General features: G+C 39.1%; 1 protein-coding gene across 3 annotated transcripts in view; it reads left to right on the top strand.

Annotated features, from left to right (window-relative positions):
- NEXMIF (neurite extension and migration factor) overlaps positions 1-12,943 on the top strand; it is a 167,013-nt gene extending 154,070 nt beyond the window's left edge. Inside the window, exons 3-5 of one of the 3 annotated variants that reach the window (XM_032847729.1) lie at positions 6,584-6,709; positions 7,380-11,751; positions 12,337-12,943. In XM_032847729.1, coding sequence (XP_032703620.1) covers positions 6,631-6,709; positions 7,380-11,751; positions 12,337-12,430 — 4,545 coding nt within the window. In that variant the 5' untranslated portion in view covers positions 6,584-6,630 and the 3' untranslated portion in view covers positions 12,431-12,943. Of the gene's footprint in view, positions 1-2,402; positions 2,487-6,583; positions 6,710-7,379; positions 11,980-12,336 lie in introns of those variants that run through there. The other 2 variants (XM_032847728.1, XM_032847727.1) reach the window with 2 other exon arrangements.
- Positions 12,944-16,733: the final 3,790 nt, after the last annotated feature.

Below are 16,733 nucleotides of genomic sequence, written 5' to 3'. Positions count from 1 at the left end.
AAAAGAAAAGTCAGAGAAGAGACCCCCAAATGTGGAGCCCCTGTTCTAGGACAAAAATGCAGTCACTATAGCTACTGTGCAGGAGCCTGACAGCAAAGAAGCTGTCCCCCCAGATTGGTGGCTGCCAAAAATGAAGGCATGTGGAATATACAGAGCCCTGTCACCACCAGGAGCACCCTATTTGCTACCTCTGATAGGATTGGGGATAGGAATGTACAAAAATCAGAGGAACACAGGAAGGAACATGAGATGGAAGACAGTAAAGAGATCCCTCAGATATACATCATAGGCTCATCTCGGAATCATACAAAACTTAAGTCAGAACTCTTCTTACGTGAGAATTTTTTTCTTGCACATGTAATTTTAATCTCAAAAAAATTAAATAAATTTTAATTTTTAAAAAGCTAGATGAGCCCTTAGATATAATCTAATTCAATTCCCTTAATGTATAGCTAATAATATTTAGTACCAGAGAGGGGAAGGAGTTTGCCTCAGGACACCCAACTAGTAAGTTGTTGTACAACATACAACCCTTTGTAAGAGTTGTTTTGTGTATATCTTTTGAGTTTGGAATCTTTATAATGAAAGATAAAATAGATTTATACTATACTTTTGAGATATATAGAATTCTTTTGTTTAACTGTGATTATCTCTTTTTCATCCATCTCTCACCCTTAATATTTTTAAACTTACATGGCTCCTCATTTAAGCATGTTTTCTGTACTTAAAAGCATCATACCTCCATATTTCTAACCTAGTATCTTGAAATCCTGGGAAGTTTAGAAAATGGAATTAGTTTAGCAGCATTATGGATAAAAATGTGTTCTCTGAACTATTGCTGATTCTGTCATCCATCATACTGACTGAAGTTGAATTGGGAAGTCAGGCTAGACAGAGTTTGGCGAGGATAGCTTGGAAACCTTCTCTGGACCTGTTTGCTACAGCAATACCATCTCCTTGTTCCATTTCAGTCCCTAACAAAACTTGTAGATTCCCCATCTATAACAACTTGCTGGTCAGTTTCCTCCATTTCAGTATGGCAGCTAAGACCCTTGATAGCTTCATTATCCATGTTGGACCTGATGATCGGACTTACTGCTTACATTATTTTATTCTCAAGAAGATACTGGCACCTGTATTTCTGAGGCTACTCTGGCCTGGAATCCAACAATCTCTAATGCTCCTTTCACAACTATCTGTTAACTCCTTGATCTCTCCCTTCTCTGTATATGCTGAATCCTGCCCCCTCACCTCCCACATTTATTTTCCAAACACACCTCTACAATATAACTCAAATATAACATCTTCCCATTCCTATTTTCTCCTCCTTAATTCTAATTTTCTTGACTTCTTACACCTGAATATTGTCTCCTAACCTATTTCTCTACCTCTCTGATTCTCCCACTCTCACTGGTCCTAATGTCCTACTCAAAACCATTCAGTGTCTTCCTGAATTAAGATTGAGGTGGCCTCCACAGTATAGCTCTTTTCAGTTATATCTTCTTGTGTATACCTAATAATTTAGCCAAATGCTTACTATTCACTGAATTTTCCCCCATCTTTTTCTATGATTCAACATAAGTGTCTAATCAACTTTTACAGAGTACATACAATGTGCTAAGCACTGTGTATGAGCTACACCCTGTGGAGGTGAAGGGAACTAAGTCTATTGAGGGAATCAGATATAAAGAGGTCATATTTATAGAAGGTGATCAAGACAAAGATCAATGTTGTTTGGGAATGCAGAGAAGATACTAATATTGTTTGGGTGGGGAGAATCAAGGAAGGTATCAAGAAAAAAACTGAGTAGGGAATAGAAAAGGGAGATGAAAGGAAGGCTGGAAGGGGAAAGAATCGAAGGCACAGGGGAAGGGAAGTGGGTAGGGGAAACATTCCAGGTAGAGAGAATATCAAGTGCAAGATACTGGAAGCAAAAAATAATCTATCATATTAAGGGGGACAGAGATGGCTAGAATATTTGGAAATACAAGGAGAGGTAAAGAGAATAAAAGGAGAACATAACTTGAGAGCTTGAGGATTGATTGAGAGGGGTGTTATATTCAAGTCAAAACAAATATTTAAGGCAAGTTGTCAGACCTATTAATTCTGCAGCAGTTGTTTAGAGGATAAACTAGAGTGGGTAGAGTCTCATGGCATTTCATGAAGTTCCTTCAGTCTGGGAAGTCTTTCTTCTATACTTCCCCATCCTCACCCCCTGAAAGACCATCCATGAAGGTCCATCTCAAATGTTGTTTCTACTGTTAAAGCTTTCCCTGATTACCCTCCTCTCTAGCAGTGGAAGAGTTCTCTCCATTTGGAACTCCTGTAAAAAATTTTGCTTCTCTTTCAGTGTATTATACATTTATTAGAATTTGTTTATGGCTTTCTTCCCCCAATAGATGCTGAGAGCCTTGAGAACAAGGATGTAGTTTCATCCACCTGTCTTTTCCACTGCAGTGCCTGGTACACTACCATTACCACAAAAGGTACCTAGTCAATTTGTTGAATTGATTTAAACTGGTATCCTGAAGATCAGCACTACTCAAACCCCAAAGATTATCTTAGCCCAGGTCCAGAGGCAGAAACGTGATTTACTTTCTCGCCTTGCTTTTTTTTTTTTTTCCAAAGGACAGCCCAAATGCCAGGGCAGGTCACTTGGACTCTAAGACCTGAGGTTTAAAGAACTTTGGAGAGGAACATAGCAGCTGACTGGGGCAGGATATATGAGAGCACTTTCAGGCCCAACTGAGGGGAAGGAAAGTTAGGCAGGGTTGCTTTTCCAGTTTAATTGAACATTTCCTTGCTTCGAAATACCAGTCTCCGTGCTAATGTTATTCCATTGCCATTACACTGCATGATTTACCATGATCAGCAAAGCAAATTTTTGTACATAATTCCAAAAATGCTAATCAATTTTAGCTCAAAATAGATTTTAAAAGCCCCACAAAATTTGTTGTTCCAAAATGTTGAACAATGGGGAAAAGCTAAAGCAAACCAAGAACTGTTTGTATTACTACTATACAAAATTATAATCCCTCTCCCAAATCATTTTTTATAAGCAGCCAGGTTATAAATAAATAAAAATATGGGAAAATATTTGATTTACGTTGTCTCACAGCTGAGCTTTGAAAAGATATGGAAAAGGACCATGGTTTAGCCTTTTAACTCTGCAGAACACAGGTCCAAATAATTGATAATCATTAAGTTTAGTATCTATAATAGTTTTCTCTTTTGAAGAAAATGTGAGCCTACTAGAGCTAATCCTACAAGATAATTAGAAGTACAAAATGAGATACCATCTGTAACCATATCCAGCCTAGTACCTGGTGGGTATTCATTCATTCTCTTACTCTCCCCTTTCCAACTCATGAAGCTCCCATACTCCTATCCACGTCTTCTTTTATTGCATGCCAAAGTGTATTTCTTCTATTCTCAACCCTTTATGATTCCCTTTATCTTAGAACCATAAATCCTGGGTACTTGATCAGTTTTCTATTAGAGGAAAATTATGTTCTTAGAAATATAATACCCCAGAGAAAACTTACAATGGCACTAACATGTCCCCTGACACAATGTTCTTGCCCTGTGTGACAACATTGGATAATTCTTGACACTTAAATATATTGCTTCTGCATATATTTTATGGTATATTAATTTTACTAATAATTAATTAATAAATTAACTTGTCTGAAGCAGCTGTTTTTATTTTATTACCTGAAAGAGGGTGAAAGTATAAATCAATAACATGTGAAAACTTATATTTCTACATCTTTGTTTTGGCCAGGGGTTGGAAGTGGTAAGATTTATAGAGAAGGCATTTTGTGTTTTAAGAAAAAAACACTTGGTCTCTTGGTCAGGATACTTGAGTTTCTGTCATAGATCCCTATTATGTTATTTTGTGACCTTATTTTATATATTTTTTTTCTGTGCCTTGGTCTTCCTGGTGATAAAAATAGATTTCCTTATAATTAGCCTTAGGCATAAGGGACAATAAAGCACTAAATGGTTGAAATCCACAAATAATTTGACCTTTATCAAGTCCTGTCAAGATGGAGTTAGTGAACGGGAGGTGTTAAAGAAGAGTAAAATGATACCTGAAGTTCAATTGAGTTTGTTTTTGTTTTATTTTGTTTTAGAGAGAGCATGCATGAGCAGGGTGGCACAGAGGGGGAGGGAGAGAGAGAATTTAAACGAGTTCCACACCCAGCATGGAACTGGATGCCGGGCTTCATCTCATGACCCTGAGATCATGACCTGACCTGAAATCAAGAGTTAGACACCTAACCGACTGAGCCACCCAGGCAACCTCCAATAGAGTTTCTTTTTTCTTTTTTTAAATATTTTATTTACCTGATATGTATATAGAGAGAAAGCACAGCAGGGGGAGCAGCAGGCAGACGGAGAGGGAGATGGAGGCTTCCTTACTGAGCAAGGAGCCCGATGTAGGGCTCAATCCCAAGACCCTGGGATAACACAAGCTGAAGGCAGACATGACTAAACCACCCAGGAGCCCCTCCAACTGAGTTTCTTAAAAAGAAAGTTTCACAGAGGAATCCATGATACTAGTATGATTCCATCTGACCCATATGATTCTATCTGAAGCACAGGCTCAAACAACTGATCTGTTTATTCAGTTCCACCACAAATGAGCCAAGGGATGGGGACTTTGGATTTGCTAGCCACTCCTCTCCACTTTTTTGAAATCCCCAGCCCTTCTTTTTGCGTAAATACAAGTAAGTATATCTTACTCCTTTCCCTGTGGTTTATTGACTACTCTCAAGTCAGGTCTTGTATAAAATGAGAAGGAAGTTTGGCAATTCCGACATATAAATGTTCCAGAAAACTCAGGACTATCTGACATTTTTATAAAACTGGGTGGTTGGCCAATACAGACTTCTTATATTACAGGTAAAGAAATAGGTAAAATATCATAGAGATATGAATCATGTAAAATTCTGCTTACTGCTTCTTGTTTCATCAAATTTGTACCTACCGGGGCACCTGAGTGGCTCAGTGGGTTAAGCCTCTGCCTTCAGCTCAGATCATGATCTCAGGGTCCTGGGATTGAGTCCCACATCAGGCTGTCTGCTTGGCGGGGACCCTGCTTCCCCTCTCTCTTTGCCTGTCTCTCTGCCTACTTGTGATCTCTCTCTCTCTGTCAAATAAATAAAAATCTTTAAAAAAAATTTGTACCTACCATTCATGGTTTATTCATGTTATAGTATAAGTGAGTATACGTTTGAGATTTTTGTAATAGCTGCTTGGCCATCAGCAGTCTCTCCTTTTTTTTTTTAAGATTTATTCATTTATTTGAGGGAGAGAGAGGCAAAGTAAGAGGGAGAGAGAGAATCCTCAAACAAATTTCCTGCTAAGCACAGTGGCCAACGTGTGGCTTGATCCCAGGACCCTGAAATCATGACCTGAGCCAAAATCAAGAGTTGAACACTTAACCAAGTGAGCCACCCAGGCACCCTGAAGTCTGTGTTTTTAACACAGGGATGGATATTTTGCTGAGAAGAAGGTCTTGGAAAAAGGGGGGATATAATAAATAAAGATTTATATGTCTACCACATGTTGTGATGGCATGTGGTAGACAACTCCATTTCAGGTGACCTTGTTTTCTATTGTTTTTTATATACCTACCACCCAGGTAGATGGGCAGGAGAAAATGGGCTATAGATAGGTATTCTATGTTCTAAAAATACCAGGTGATGTAGGGACCTTTTCAGAAATTTCAGATTTTCTTTGTAGCAAAATTTTAAAATCCTGCTGGGCTCAGAGGAATATTTGTCAATAAAAGAGTTAAGAGAAACCGAGAAAGAAATTCTCTACCTCTTTCCATTCTTAGCAATCAAATTTTAAGACAGAGAGAGAGAGAGAAGCGGAGTGTGATGTATATGTGTGTGTATGTATGAATTGCCTTGTTTTTGAAGAGTTTTAGATCATCTGAAGTGGAAATGAGGCAAACAGAAATAAACCCAGTCACTACATGCATACATTTGTTATCTCAGGTCACTCTGGACTTCATTTTGCATCCTTTATAACTGGATGGCCATGATTAGGTTAAATACATTCTTATCTGGAAGAAGGTGTAAGTTTGCCTGCTTCTTCAGATTTCCATTATGAATAGTATGGTAGCCTAGAGAGGATAGAAGTACTTAGGATGTATGAATGAATTGTAAGTTTAAAATTGAAATAAGATAAAAACAGAGAGGGAGGCAAACCATAACATACTGTACAGTTTAAGAGAAGAAACAGGGTGGATGGAGGCAGGTGGGTGGGAGATGGGCTAAGTGGGCAATGGGTGTTAAAGATGGCACTTGTTGGGTGTTATATGTATGTGATGAAACACTAAATTCTACTCCTGAAACCAATACTACACTATATGTTAACTAACTTGAATTTAAATAAAATTTTAAAAACTGATTTATATAATGGGTATAAACTATGAAACAAAAAAAAATAGAAACAAAGTCTGGAAATGTAAATTCCAGTGAGCCTTTTAAGACCTCTCTAGCTGAAATAACCTTAAAACAGAGAAAAAATACATTAATGACTAACATTATATATTTAAAATATGCAGGTTGAACAGCATTTGGACTTGGAATGAAACAATAAGAGGTTACATTCATGGATAACCAACAAGATCAGGCTGTTGTTGCCTCAGCCAATGGAGAAAACACTCTGATTAATGGAGTCAAAGAAAATGGTAAGAGAATTTAATTATAGTATATACTATCTCTCCTAGTAGTCCTTTGTTATTACTGTAGATTTTTAGTATCCACAAAACAGACACTTGGAGCAGGTTAAGTCTAGGGTGCCTCTGAGATTGATATTAATCCTAAATTTTATTCCACCAAATTTCTAACTGGGATAGAAGGGTCTGTAAGGACTACCCAATCCAGACACTTTGCTCTTGCAAATCATCTCTGTCAGATGAATACTTGAGCTCTTCAGAATTCATAGTGAATTACAAATATGCTCTGATGTGTGGCTTGGAACATCTAGATACAGAGGAGCTTCCAGAATAGAAGTCTGAATGATTGGACTAAGCTTTATAGCTTAAAACCACAACTATCCCACCTGATAATTTTCCTACCCTGAAAACCTTGACTTTCTAATTAATCAAGCAGTCCAATTATCTCCTTATTCTGAGGAGAACTCTGTGTCTTACTCTAAAGAAATACTATTTTTCACTATTTTTCAATATAAAATCAGAGTTATTCTTTAACTTTGTAGTTTTTAGTTATAAAGCCAGAGAAGTGGAGCCTTAGCTTATATAAAATCAAGCTTATATAAGCTGATCAAGGGAAACTGATCAAAGGAAAGAGAGTTCATGAGTGTGGTCTAATACTGTCATTTCTTTACCTTTTCTCCAGATTCAGAGGACCAGGATGTGACAATAAAGTCATTGGCAGCTCTAGAAGCAACTGCACCAATCCAGCCTATACCAGTGGTTCAAAAAGAGACCCTGATGTATCCCAGGGGTCTCCTGCCTCTGCCTTCTAAGAAACCTTGTATGCAGAACCCTCCATCTCCTTTGGGGCTAATTGAAGCACCTGAGCATGCTGCTAATAGTGCTTCTGTGAATGCCATTTCCCTTACATCTGGTGTTGCAAAAAGCCTGCATACATGGTCACTGCCCAATGAGTGTGAGAAAGCCCCATTTGCCATAATGGAGCCTGCAGGCATGTCAGCTCTGAATGGGGACTGCCTCATGCAGCCAAGCCGGACTTGTTTGGGCTGCTTCATGGAATCCAAGGATGCAGTAGATCCTGAGCCTGGGATCAGTCTGAAAGCTGGTGATCTAAATAAGGATTATGAAACCTGTGCAGTTTCTGATATAGGAATTCAGTGTATTAATGCTGGAGAAAACATGAAATATGGAGAGCAGCTGCTCTCAGACCAGCTCCTAGGCTTTCCTCTGCACAAATCAAGGTCAGGAGAAAAACGGGAAGCTGAGAAGTCTGACATCGACTTGGAGGATCCAGCTCAGAAAAGTTATTATGAGGCATTACTGTTAGACAAGTGTAATACAGAAGAGGCTTTGCTGGCAAATTCCAATCAAGATTGGGGTTACTTTGAGACTTTCATTAGTGAGAGTAAGATTGAACTACTTGACCTCTGTTCCAAAAATGAGCTGTCTGTCAACTTATTCTCCGAAGAAGATGTGGATAACTACATGTTCGATGATGATGAGTCAACGCTGGGCAGTGATGTCTGTTCCTTGAAAATTCGGTATGAGTCCTTCCAAGACAATGTTAGAGACAAGACCACACTTCTAATGCAGGAGGATGCCCAATTCAACTTTTTCCCCAGTGTCTTTACTACCTGCCCCAAGCGAGAGTCTAAGAGTGGGGTCCTGAAGCAGAACAGTGATCTTTCCCAGTTCAAGGTCCCTGATGTGAATATCATCTGGGGGGAGGACGATAAAAACTTGGACAAGAAGAAAGGCAAAGAAGAGGGACAGGAAGACAAGGGTATAGAGAAAAAGGATGAAAAGGATCATGGAGAAAAATCCGCCTTAAATAAACCATGCAGTGGGACTGAAGTAGGGCAATTTAAGAATCCAAAGCACGGCCATCTTGCCAATTCCTTGGAGGCATCAGGGAATTTCAGTGATGACAGTTCCTTCATTGAGGTCTCTTATGATGCCATGGGGGAGATCAAGGACTGTAACCGCTATATGGCTCGGGACACTAATTCTGGCAGCACCTCCTCCCAGCAGAACTATGGGCTGCGAGCCAAGAGAAAAGTCAGGTACAGTGAAGATTATCTATATGATGTTGACTCACTAGAAGGTGAAAAAGTAAATGAGAGGAAGGAATGGCTGCCAGGTGGTTCCAAAGAGGAAGACGATGATGAATGGTGTCCCAAAAAGAGAAGAAAAGTAACCCGTAAGGAGCCTCCTGTTATTATCAAATATATCATCATCAATCGCTTTAAAGGTGAGAAAAATATGCTGGTGAAGTTGGGTAGGGTAGATTCCAGTGAGACAACAGTTAATTTAAGTGAGAATCAGCTCAATAAATATGCCAAGCTGGCCCCCTTGAAGGGCTTCTGGCAGAAGAAGAAAAAACAAAGAAACAGCAACACCGACTCCAACAAGATACCCTTATGCCAAAAACAAAACTTTGAAACAGGTAGCTTTGAGGTGTCATTCCTGCCACCTGCTCGCAAACGAAAATCTAAACTTGGCAATAGGCACAGGATTCAAAGAATCCCATCTGTGGAAACTTCAGCAAGTGGTAAGCAGTTTTCATTTTGTAGTGATCAGAGGCAAGGTAGTACTCGTAAAGAAGATGGAGGCCTGAAAGGTACAGTGAAGTCAGCACCTTTAGCTGTCCCCAGCTGCGCAAGTGGATCACATTTAAATGATGTGACAGGCCCTGACTCAGTGAAAGTCAAAGCCCAAGATGCAGGATTTAAGGGACCAGAGAGGAAAGTGCTCAACAAAATCAAATTTAAAAGTGAAGCCAGGTTAAAATCCAAGAAAATCAAAGCTGGGCAAGAAAACAAGCCAATTGTTCAAATCAGCCCTCTTTTGGAAGATCAACCCTCTACTGCTGATTTAAAGAATGAAGATATTCCTGGGACCTCAAACAGTTCTCATCTATCTGAATTTCATGAGGCAAAGGTTGTTAAGAATTCTACTTTCTTACCAACCACCTGCTCTTCTGAAATGCCTTTATCATCTGCTAATGTTGCCACCAATATACCTGTTATCCCTGGAGGGTATCTGCAGACGTTGTTAGATGCTTCTGATTTGTCAAATAATACTGGTATGTCATACTTTGCTCACCATTCTCCAGAGCGAAATGAAGGCAGCCTCACTCAAACAGAAAAATCTTTTGTGCCTCTCCAGCCTGCCCAGGACTGTGTGCTTTCCTCACCCTCTGAGTCTGAGCTGCAGCAATCATCCCAAAACTTCAAAATAGAATCAAGCAACTATGGAAATATGTGGCCCAACAAGCCTACTTCTGGCCCCCAGGAATTCGTGGCTGAAGTCTCAAGGGAGATAGCTCCAACCCAATCTAATGAATTTGGAGTCTCCCAAGTAGTCTCCATGGAAAATAACCTCACAGCTACAACATACAATCGAATCTGCCTCAATAGTGGTGGCAGTAATTGCAACAAGGTCCTGTATGCCGCTGTGCAAGACACCCAACTCCCATCTGATGACTCTTATCAATTATGTCACTTTAATAATGGAGAGATATGCTTTCCTTTCCAGCAGGGCCCAGCCAATATGGATGATGACCGGCTCTTTAGCTTTGATTCAATGGCCCCACTCTCTGTCAACTCAAGCAATTATTGCTCCTTAAGCTTGAAATCCTGTGAAAAAGATGGTGATGATGATATTACTGATGACTTCCTGGCCCACTGCAGTCCCAAGCTGGTGATCCAGCAGAGCATTGATGAGATAACACCATTAAAGGAATCCACTGACCTCCTGGATATCTCCAACTTCACTCCTGACAAATTCCGCCACTCATCTCTCTCAGAGATGTCTCCACCTGACACCCCCAGTCTTTCACCTCAAATTACCAGATGTGAGAGTATCAAGACACTAGGAACACTGAAGGGGTTCCAAGAGGGTGTCCCAGGACCATTGAGCAGTATGGAGAAAATCAAGTGGGACTGCAGTACCCTTTCACAGCAGGTCCAAGCGGATGATGGATTTACTTTAAATAACCATCAGTTTCAGTTCCATATGTTCAATGATGAGGATTCTGTCAGCTTGCTCCAAAAAACTCCTTGCCTATCAACACTTAATGATCCATCTGGTCAAATGAGTACTAACAACAAAGTGTCAAAATCAAGAAAGAAAAGTTCACCCAACAAGAGTGGGGCTATGAACCAGAGCTCTTCTCAGAAAAACACCAGGAAAAAATCTCTCAAAGCCAACAACAAAGGGATTGAAAAGCCACCCGGCAAAACCTCCCGCCAGACCCCTAAGTCAACAAAGAAAGGGAAATATATGGCTGCAATCAATGGAGAGAAAATGCAAATTGGCATTGGCCGTGGGGGAGGCCAAATCAACAACATATCTTCCACAGGGAAGACATTGGCTGAATGTATCCAACATGGTAGCCCTGTGGCCTCCATGAAGATGCCAAGTCAAAAGGGACTTTCTGGAGATTGGACTTTGGGGAAAGAGAGTAGCCCTGTCTGGAGTGACCTGAACATGGGAACCAACACCAATAACCTCCTTGATGATGATCAACGGGAATTTCAGGAGCCTTCCTATATCTTGTCCAACATTGCCTCTGGTATGGCAGATGTACAGAGATTCATGATGGCCTCCATAGAGCCCCTTTGGGAACCCATGGAGCACCATGGAGACCCCAACATATTTTACTCCCCAGAGTCTAATAGCCTAAAATTAAAAACCCTCAAAATATTGGCTGGGACACCACAGGAATCTAAGAAAAAGGTCAACAGTGGGTCCCCAGGAGCCACTAAGAATCACAGGTCCATCAAGGGTGTGAGTAAAAGCAATGGGAAAGCAGCGATAGGTGATCCTGGTCGTGCAAACATGCATGGTTATGAGGACTCTCGCTCTGCCTTCTTTGATAAAAAGTATAATAACCCGAGCACTTTAGGCAATAATGGACCAACACACAAAAAGTTATATCGTCACAAATCCAGCTCCAAGGCCCTGAGAGATGAGAAGTGTAAGGGAAAGTGCATGGAGCGAGAACAGGTCCACAAGGATGAGGCTGGGACAGCTTCTTTTGAAAAACTGAGGTAATACTGCACCAAAATGGCTGAAATGGTGTACCCTTAGCTTTCCTACTACCTGCTAAGCCCACAGTCCCTCATTTTTTCCTTCTTGAAAGCAAAAGTTTGCATGAAAGAAATTGTCCCATTCCCTTCTTTTTCAAATTAAAAAGAAAAAAAGTGCATGAAAATCCCTATACCTTGAAGCCACCCCCAAAATTGGGCAATTTTGTTGTGGCTTAGCTAGGGATAAACTCTAACAAGGCTACTTTTTCTGCATTAGTTTTTACTAATTGAGAAAATAGAACTAAAATATGCTCTTGAATGATTTTGGGAAGGGAAGGGCTTTGCAGGAAAAAACATTTTGAACAACAGAATCAAAAAGTTATATAGACAAAAGGGCAAGATCATTTAAGCAAAAAGAGCATAATGTGGAAAACAAAACCTCATCGTGTGGCAATTAGGAGTGCTTTCTAGTGCCCCCATATCTATTTCTCTTTCTGCATCATACAGCATTTAGTATGATGTAAACAAATTTAGGTTGTATGATCCCTTTTGGGGACATACACTAAAGCTAACTAAGGTGGCATAAATTGTTTGGTTTTTCTGCAGGGATTCCGACTACAATCTCCTAAAAGCAGAAACAGCATTTTGGGTTTTACCTGTGTTTGAAGAAGAAACTCACATTTTCCAGAAAGACATTTGATGTTTGTGTTTTATTTCTTTCAAAATATGCCTTGTGGTATGTATGTTGACATGTAAGTGCTTAAAGAAAAGAATTTTGAAGTGTGGGAATAAGTCTTTGGAAGCAAACTTTAATCTAATGTTCTATGTAAAAGACTTCAAAAGTCATACAGTTGCACAAGTAGTTTATGCACTATTTACCCAAGGAAGAAAAGGAAAACATTGTGCCAAACTACAGACAAGTGACTGTATTGTATATATTTTTACTTCTATAGCAACATTTGGTTGTGAGTATTTGGGGATCTTGTCCCTGTTGATTTATTAGAAACATTCCAGTGATTCTTGCTATTAACCACCCCCACTTATGTGGATAGCACCTATAGATCACAGTGGAAAATTATGTTGTGTTACACAATTTACCAAAACTTAAAGGATACTGTTTGAAATGTGCCAAATTTCCTTACCTCATCTCACAGATTCACCCCACAGTTTAAAGCTCCTTAATGGGTATATATATATATATATATACACACACACACACACACACACACACATTATTTTGATATTTTAAACTCTGCTGTCCTGTGTAGAAACATAAACAATTAAATAAGGCACAATAAAGTTTTGTTTGTTCCATTGTCTAACAGTTCAATTGTTGAGAAAGTCTTGAAGTCACAACAGCTAAGTCCATAAGGGACCTACTATATGCATTTACAGAACCTTTTACAAGGAAACAAAACAGCTGCTTTAAAGTTTGTTTTCTAAAAGCAAAATCTGTAGCTGAAAATTATTTAAAGTGCAAAGTTATATTGCTGATACTTTATATCTCAGTTTTATATATTTTATAATAGTCTGGGATAAATTATAAAATAGCTATAAAATCAACACTAATGACAAATGAAGTACATAGATTGCTTTTATTTAAGTAGTTTCATAAATGTTTTGTCAAAAGTGCATTCAAATCATGGCTTTATTGTTCTTTCAATGTTTAATCTTGCAATGCCAATGTCACTTAAAGAAAATATTAAGGCATCTCAGTTCAACTCCTATGAGTTATGTACACACATTAGCTAAGCTGAACAATTTGTGGTAACAACTAATCAGGGCCATACATACTTAGTCTGAGGATGACTAGTATTTGATGCCAAACACTAAACTTAAATTGCAATTTTTATATACATTTTTGAAATCACATTTTTATTCTGCCCTTCCACCTTTTGTCTTTAAAGTTCACAGCTTCAACACTACTAGTGTTGCTTTTTCTTCCCCTTTATTCACCACTTGACTTCTAACATTTGATCTATTTTCCTTGCACAGTTGAAGGCCTGTGTGTCTGATGACTGATGCATTATGGCACAGATGAGATAATGGATGTAAAAGCGCTTTGTAGATCATAAAGTGCTATACAGATATAGGGGATTAATATTATTAATGTTGTTGGTTGTTGTCGTTGTTACTCTTACTATTCTTACTGTTACTAACCTATTAACTTGTGAATATATAGGCTGTGGGTGGGAGGGTGGAGAATAAGTGGGTGGGGGAAAGGGAGATTTTAAAATAAAGGAAGATGTTTCAAAAGGAAAAATTTAAGCAAAATATAAACCTACCTAGTCATTGCCACCTAAATATATTCACAAACAGAAAAGCAACATTTGAAAGTAGTCAGAGAGAAATGGAAGGAAGCCTATCACATATATAAGTACATACACTTCCCAGTCCATGATTCCTTTCACCAGCCTGCTCTACTACTTATAACTAGGTAGTAAAATGAACATGCCTGTGTTCTTGGTGGTGTGATTGTGTGTGTCTGTGGGAATGAGTGGGTGAGGAGCATTTTGTGAGGTTGCTTCAGGTCTATTCCTAGGCTTTGATGCTCGTGTGTGGTGAGTTTTCGAAAATTACTTAATGGAAAGGCACGAGATGAAACATGTCTCCTACTCTACAGCTGCCATCCAGAATGGAAAACAATCAGACTGGAACATTTTCTTCTATTTCTCCACTCTGATAGCTAGCTGTTTATGCTTAATGCTATGCCTGGTTCTTAGGAACTAGATTTTGTTTTATTTTTGTTTTTTATTTTGTTTGTTTATTCAGTTTTGCAGCTACTTTAGGTTTGGAATCACCAACTCTACCTGTATTATGATCCCCAAGACTCCAGACCTCAAAGTCACTTACAGGAATGGAGTGCTCTCTATGTAATCAAAGGTGGCAATTAAAGAAATAAAGAAAATGTTCTATGGATACAATGTGCTTTATAAAAAATTATGGGAGGAGTTGTCCCAGTTTTTCTCAGTTCAGCTTTGGAAAATGGGGTGGGGGTGGGGTAGAAGGACAACCTGAAACTTTCAGAAACAGTTTCCTTGTCAGAACTTGCTAGCACAAGTCCTTTGGAATGGATACTCTTTCAGTTGCTCCTATGGAGCCCAATTGGGACCAGTTCTAGGGCATGGTTCATCCCTTTCTCCAAAGAGAATTGACATGTTAAAGTACCAGTTTTAATGGCCTACTACAGTGCATTATGTTTTTTACATATGTGTCAGTGACTTGTAATCAATCTCTTTCTACTAAAACATAACAAGAAACTAAATTTGATTAATGAATAATAGGACAATGCAGAAGATGCTTATTCTCTTAATTTCACTTAATATCCTCTCAGTACATTGTGTTCTGAGTGTTTTAGTTTTTATGGATTTTTTGGTCCTGTCACTGCTCATAATTTTTTTTCTTCCTGTCACAACATAGTAGGCCTGGCTTTTTGGAGACCCCTTATTCAACCATCTGCCTTAGTGGAGTGAGGACCACTGATACAAAAATAGTGTTTTCCCCTATCACTGACATTTCAAGTCAGATATATGGAATTTTCCTTGTTCTGAAATTTCTGATTGTCACTCCCTTCTAACATCTCTCTGAGACACTGCTTCCTATTAATGCTTCCTCAACAGAATCCCATTTATTATTTATTTTCCTGGAAATGGTATTCTCCATTATTCTTCTTATTTAATTTCAGTCCTTGATCTTGGAGTTTTTCTTCTTTTATAATCTTATACTCCACCTCCTTAAAGTGTCAGAGTTTAAGAACCTTAGCCAGGCTACTTCTAGAATTTCAGAGGACAACCTTCTCACCCTTAATTACCTTTAATTATCTTGGCTACTTTCAACGCACACACACACACACACAGAGAGAGAGAGAGAGAAAGAGGGAGATTGAGAGAGAGGGAGAGAGAAAATTATATCACATTACTAAGGAAAGTTGGAAACTCCTTTTCCTTGGAAGTCTGTAAAACTATGTCTGATCCCCTTTCTGCCCTGGTTAGGTGCTAGACTATGTGGAGAGGGTGCTGAAATAGTAGCCTTGACCAAGGTTTCTTGAGACTTGGGGGTTATGTTTGGGCTGTGATAACTGGCTTAAACCAATGGCCTCTCCAGCGTCTCATATACCAGCTTCCTCACATATGCTGCTTCCTCTCAGCTTTCTCTTCTGACTTCTTATTATTCTGTGCAATTATGTGTTAAGGCCTTACCTTCTCCTAAATCTTTTCAAACCTCCTGCACTACCGACCATCACTTCTTTAGCCATCTCCCTGAAGTCTTTGGTGCTAGGTGGGCTTTTGTGACAACTTTCACCTTCTCTGAACTTTTTCCTTGCTGAGATGCATCTGTATGTGTGCAGGGGGGAGGGAGGGACAGGGAAGGGGTTGAGCATGTATGTAAGAGAGAGAAGCATAAAGGAAGCTTCAAAAGCTGTAAACAGCTCTGGTTAGCATCCTATGTCCTGTTATGTGAGGTTCTGCAGTTCTAGTGAATTTCTGTTTTAGTGGGTCCTGATGAGCATTTATTGCCTAAAGGAGAAAAACCATATCCAAGGACCTTTTAAACAAGCTTGCTCTTACCAAGTTGAACCAGTCTGATGCAGATCTGCCACATCTTCAATTTACAGATGCTCTCAGAACAGTTCCAAGAATTGAAGAGAGCTGAGTTTCTGCCCTGAAGAGGAGAATGGAGCACTAGCTAGTCCTAACTAGTGCTAGAACTATAAATGTTTGTTTTCTCCTGGATTATTAAGAAGTTATCTAATTTCTGGAGTTTTATTTTTATTTAGGATTTTTAAATGATAGCTTATTATAGGAATATGTCCTTTTATGAAATAAATTTAATATGAGATTTATTTTCTAATCATAAAATTCACCAAGCCCACCAGTATGTTTAGAAGGTTTAGTACCAAAACCAAACATTTTAGTAACTAGGGATAAATAAGAATCTTGTCAACACAACGTAGGCCAGGGATTTTTGTAAAGGTTTCTCAAGGACCCGAATAAGGGGGAAAA

This window comes from Lontra canadensis, unplaced genomic scaffold (assembly GCF_010015895.1).
Source record: "Lontra canadensis isolate GAN:19392208 unplaced genomic scaffold, GSC_riverotter_1.0 scaffold192, whole genome shotgun sequence".
In the NCBI taxonomy this organism is placed as follows: domain Eukaryota; kingdom Metazoa; phylum Chordata; class Mammalia; order Carnivora; family Mustelidae; genus Lontra; species Lontra canadensis.
This window is presented reverse-complemented; position numbering and strand designations above follow the sequence as displayed.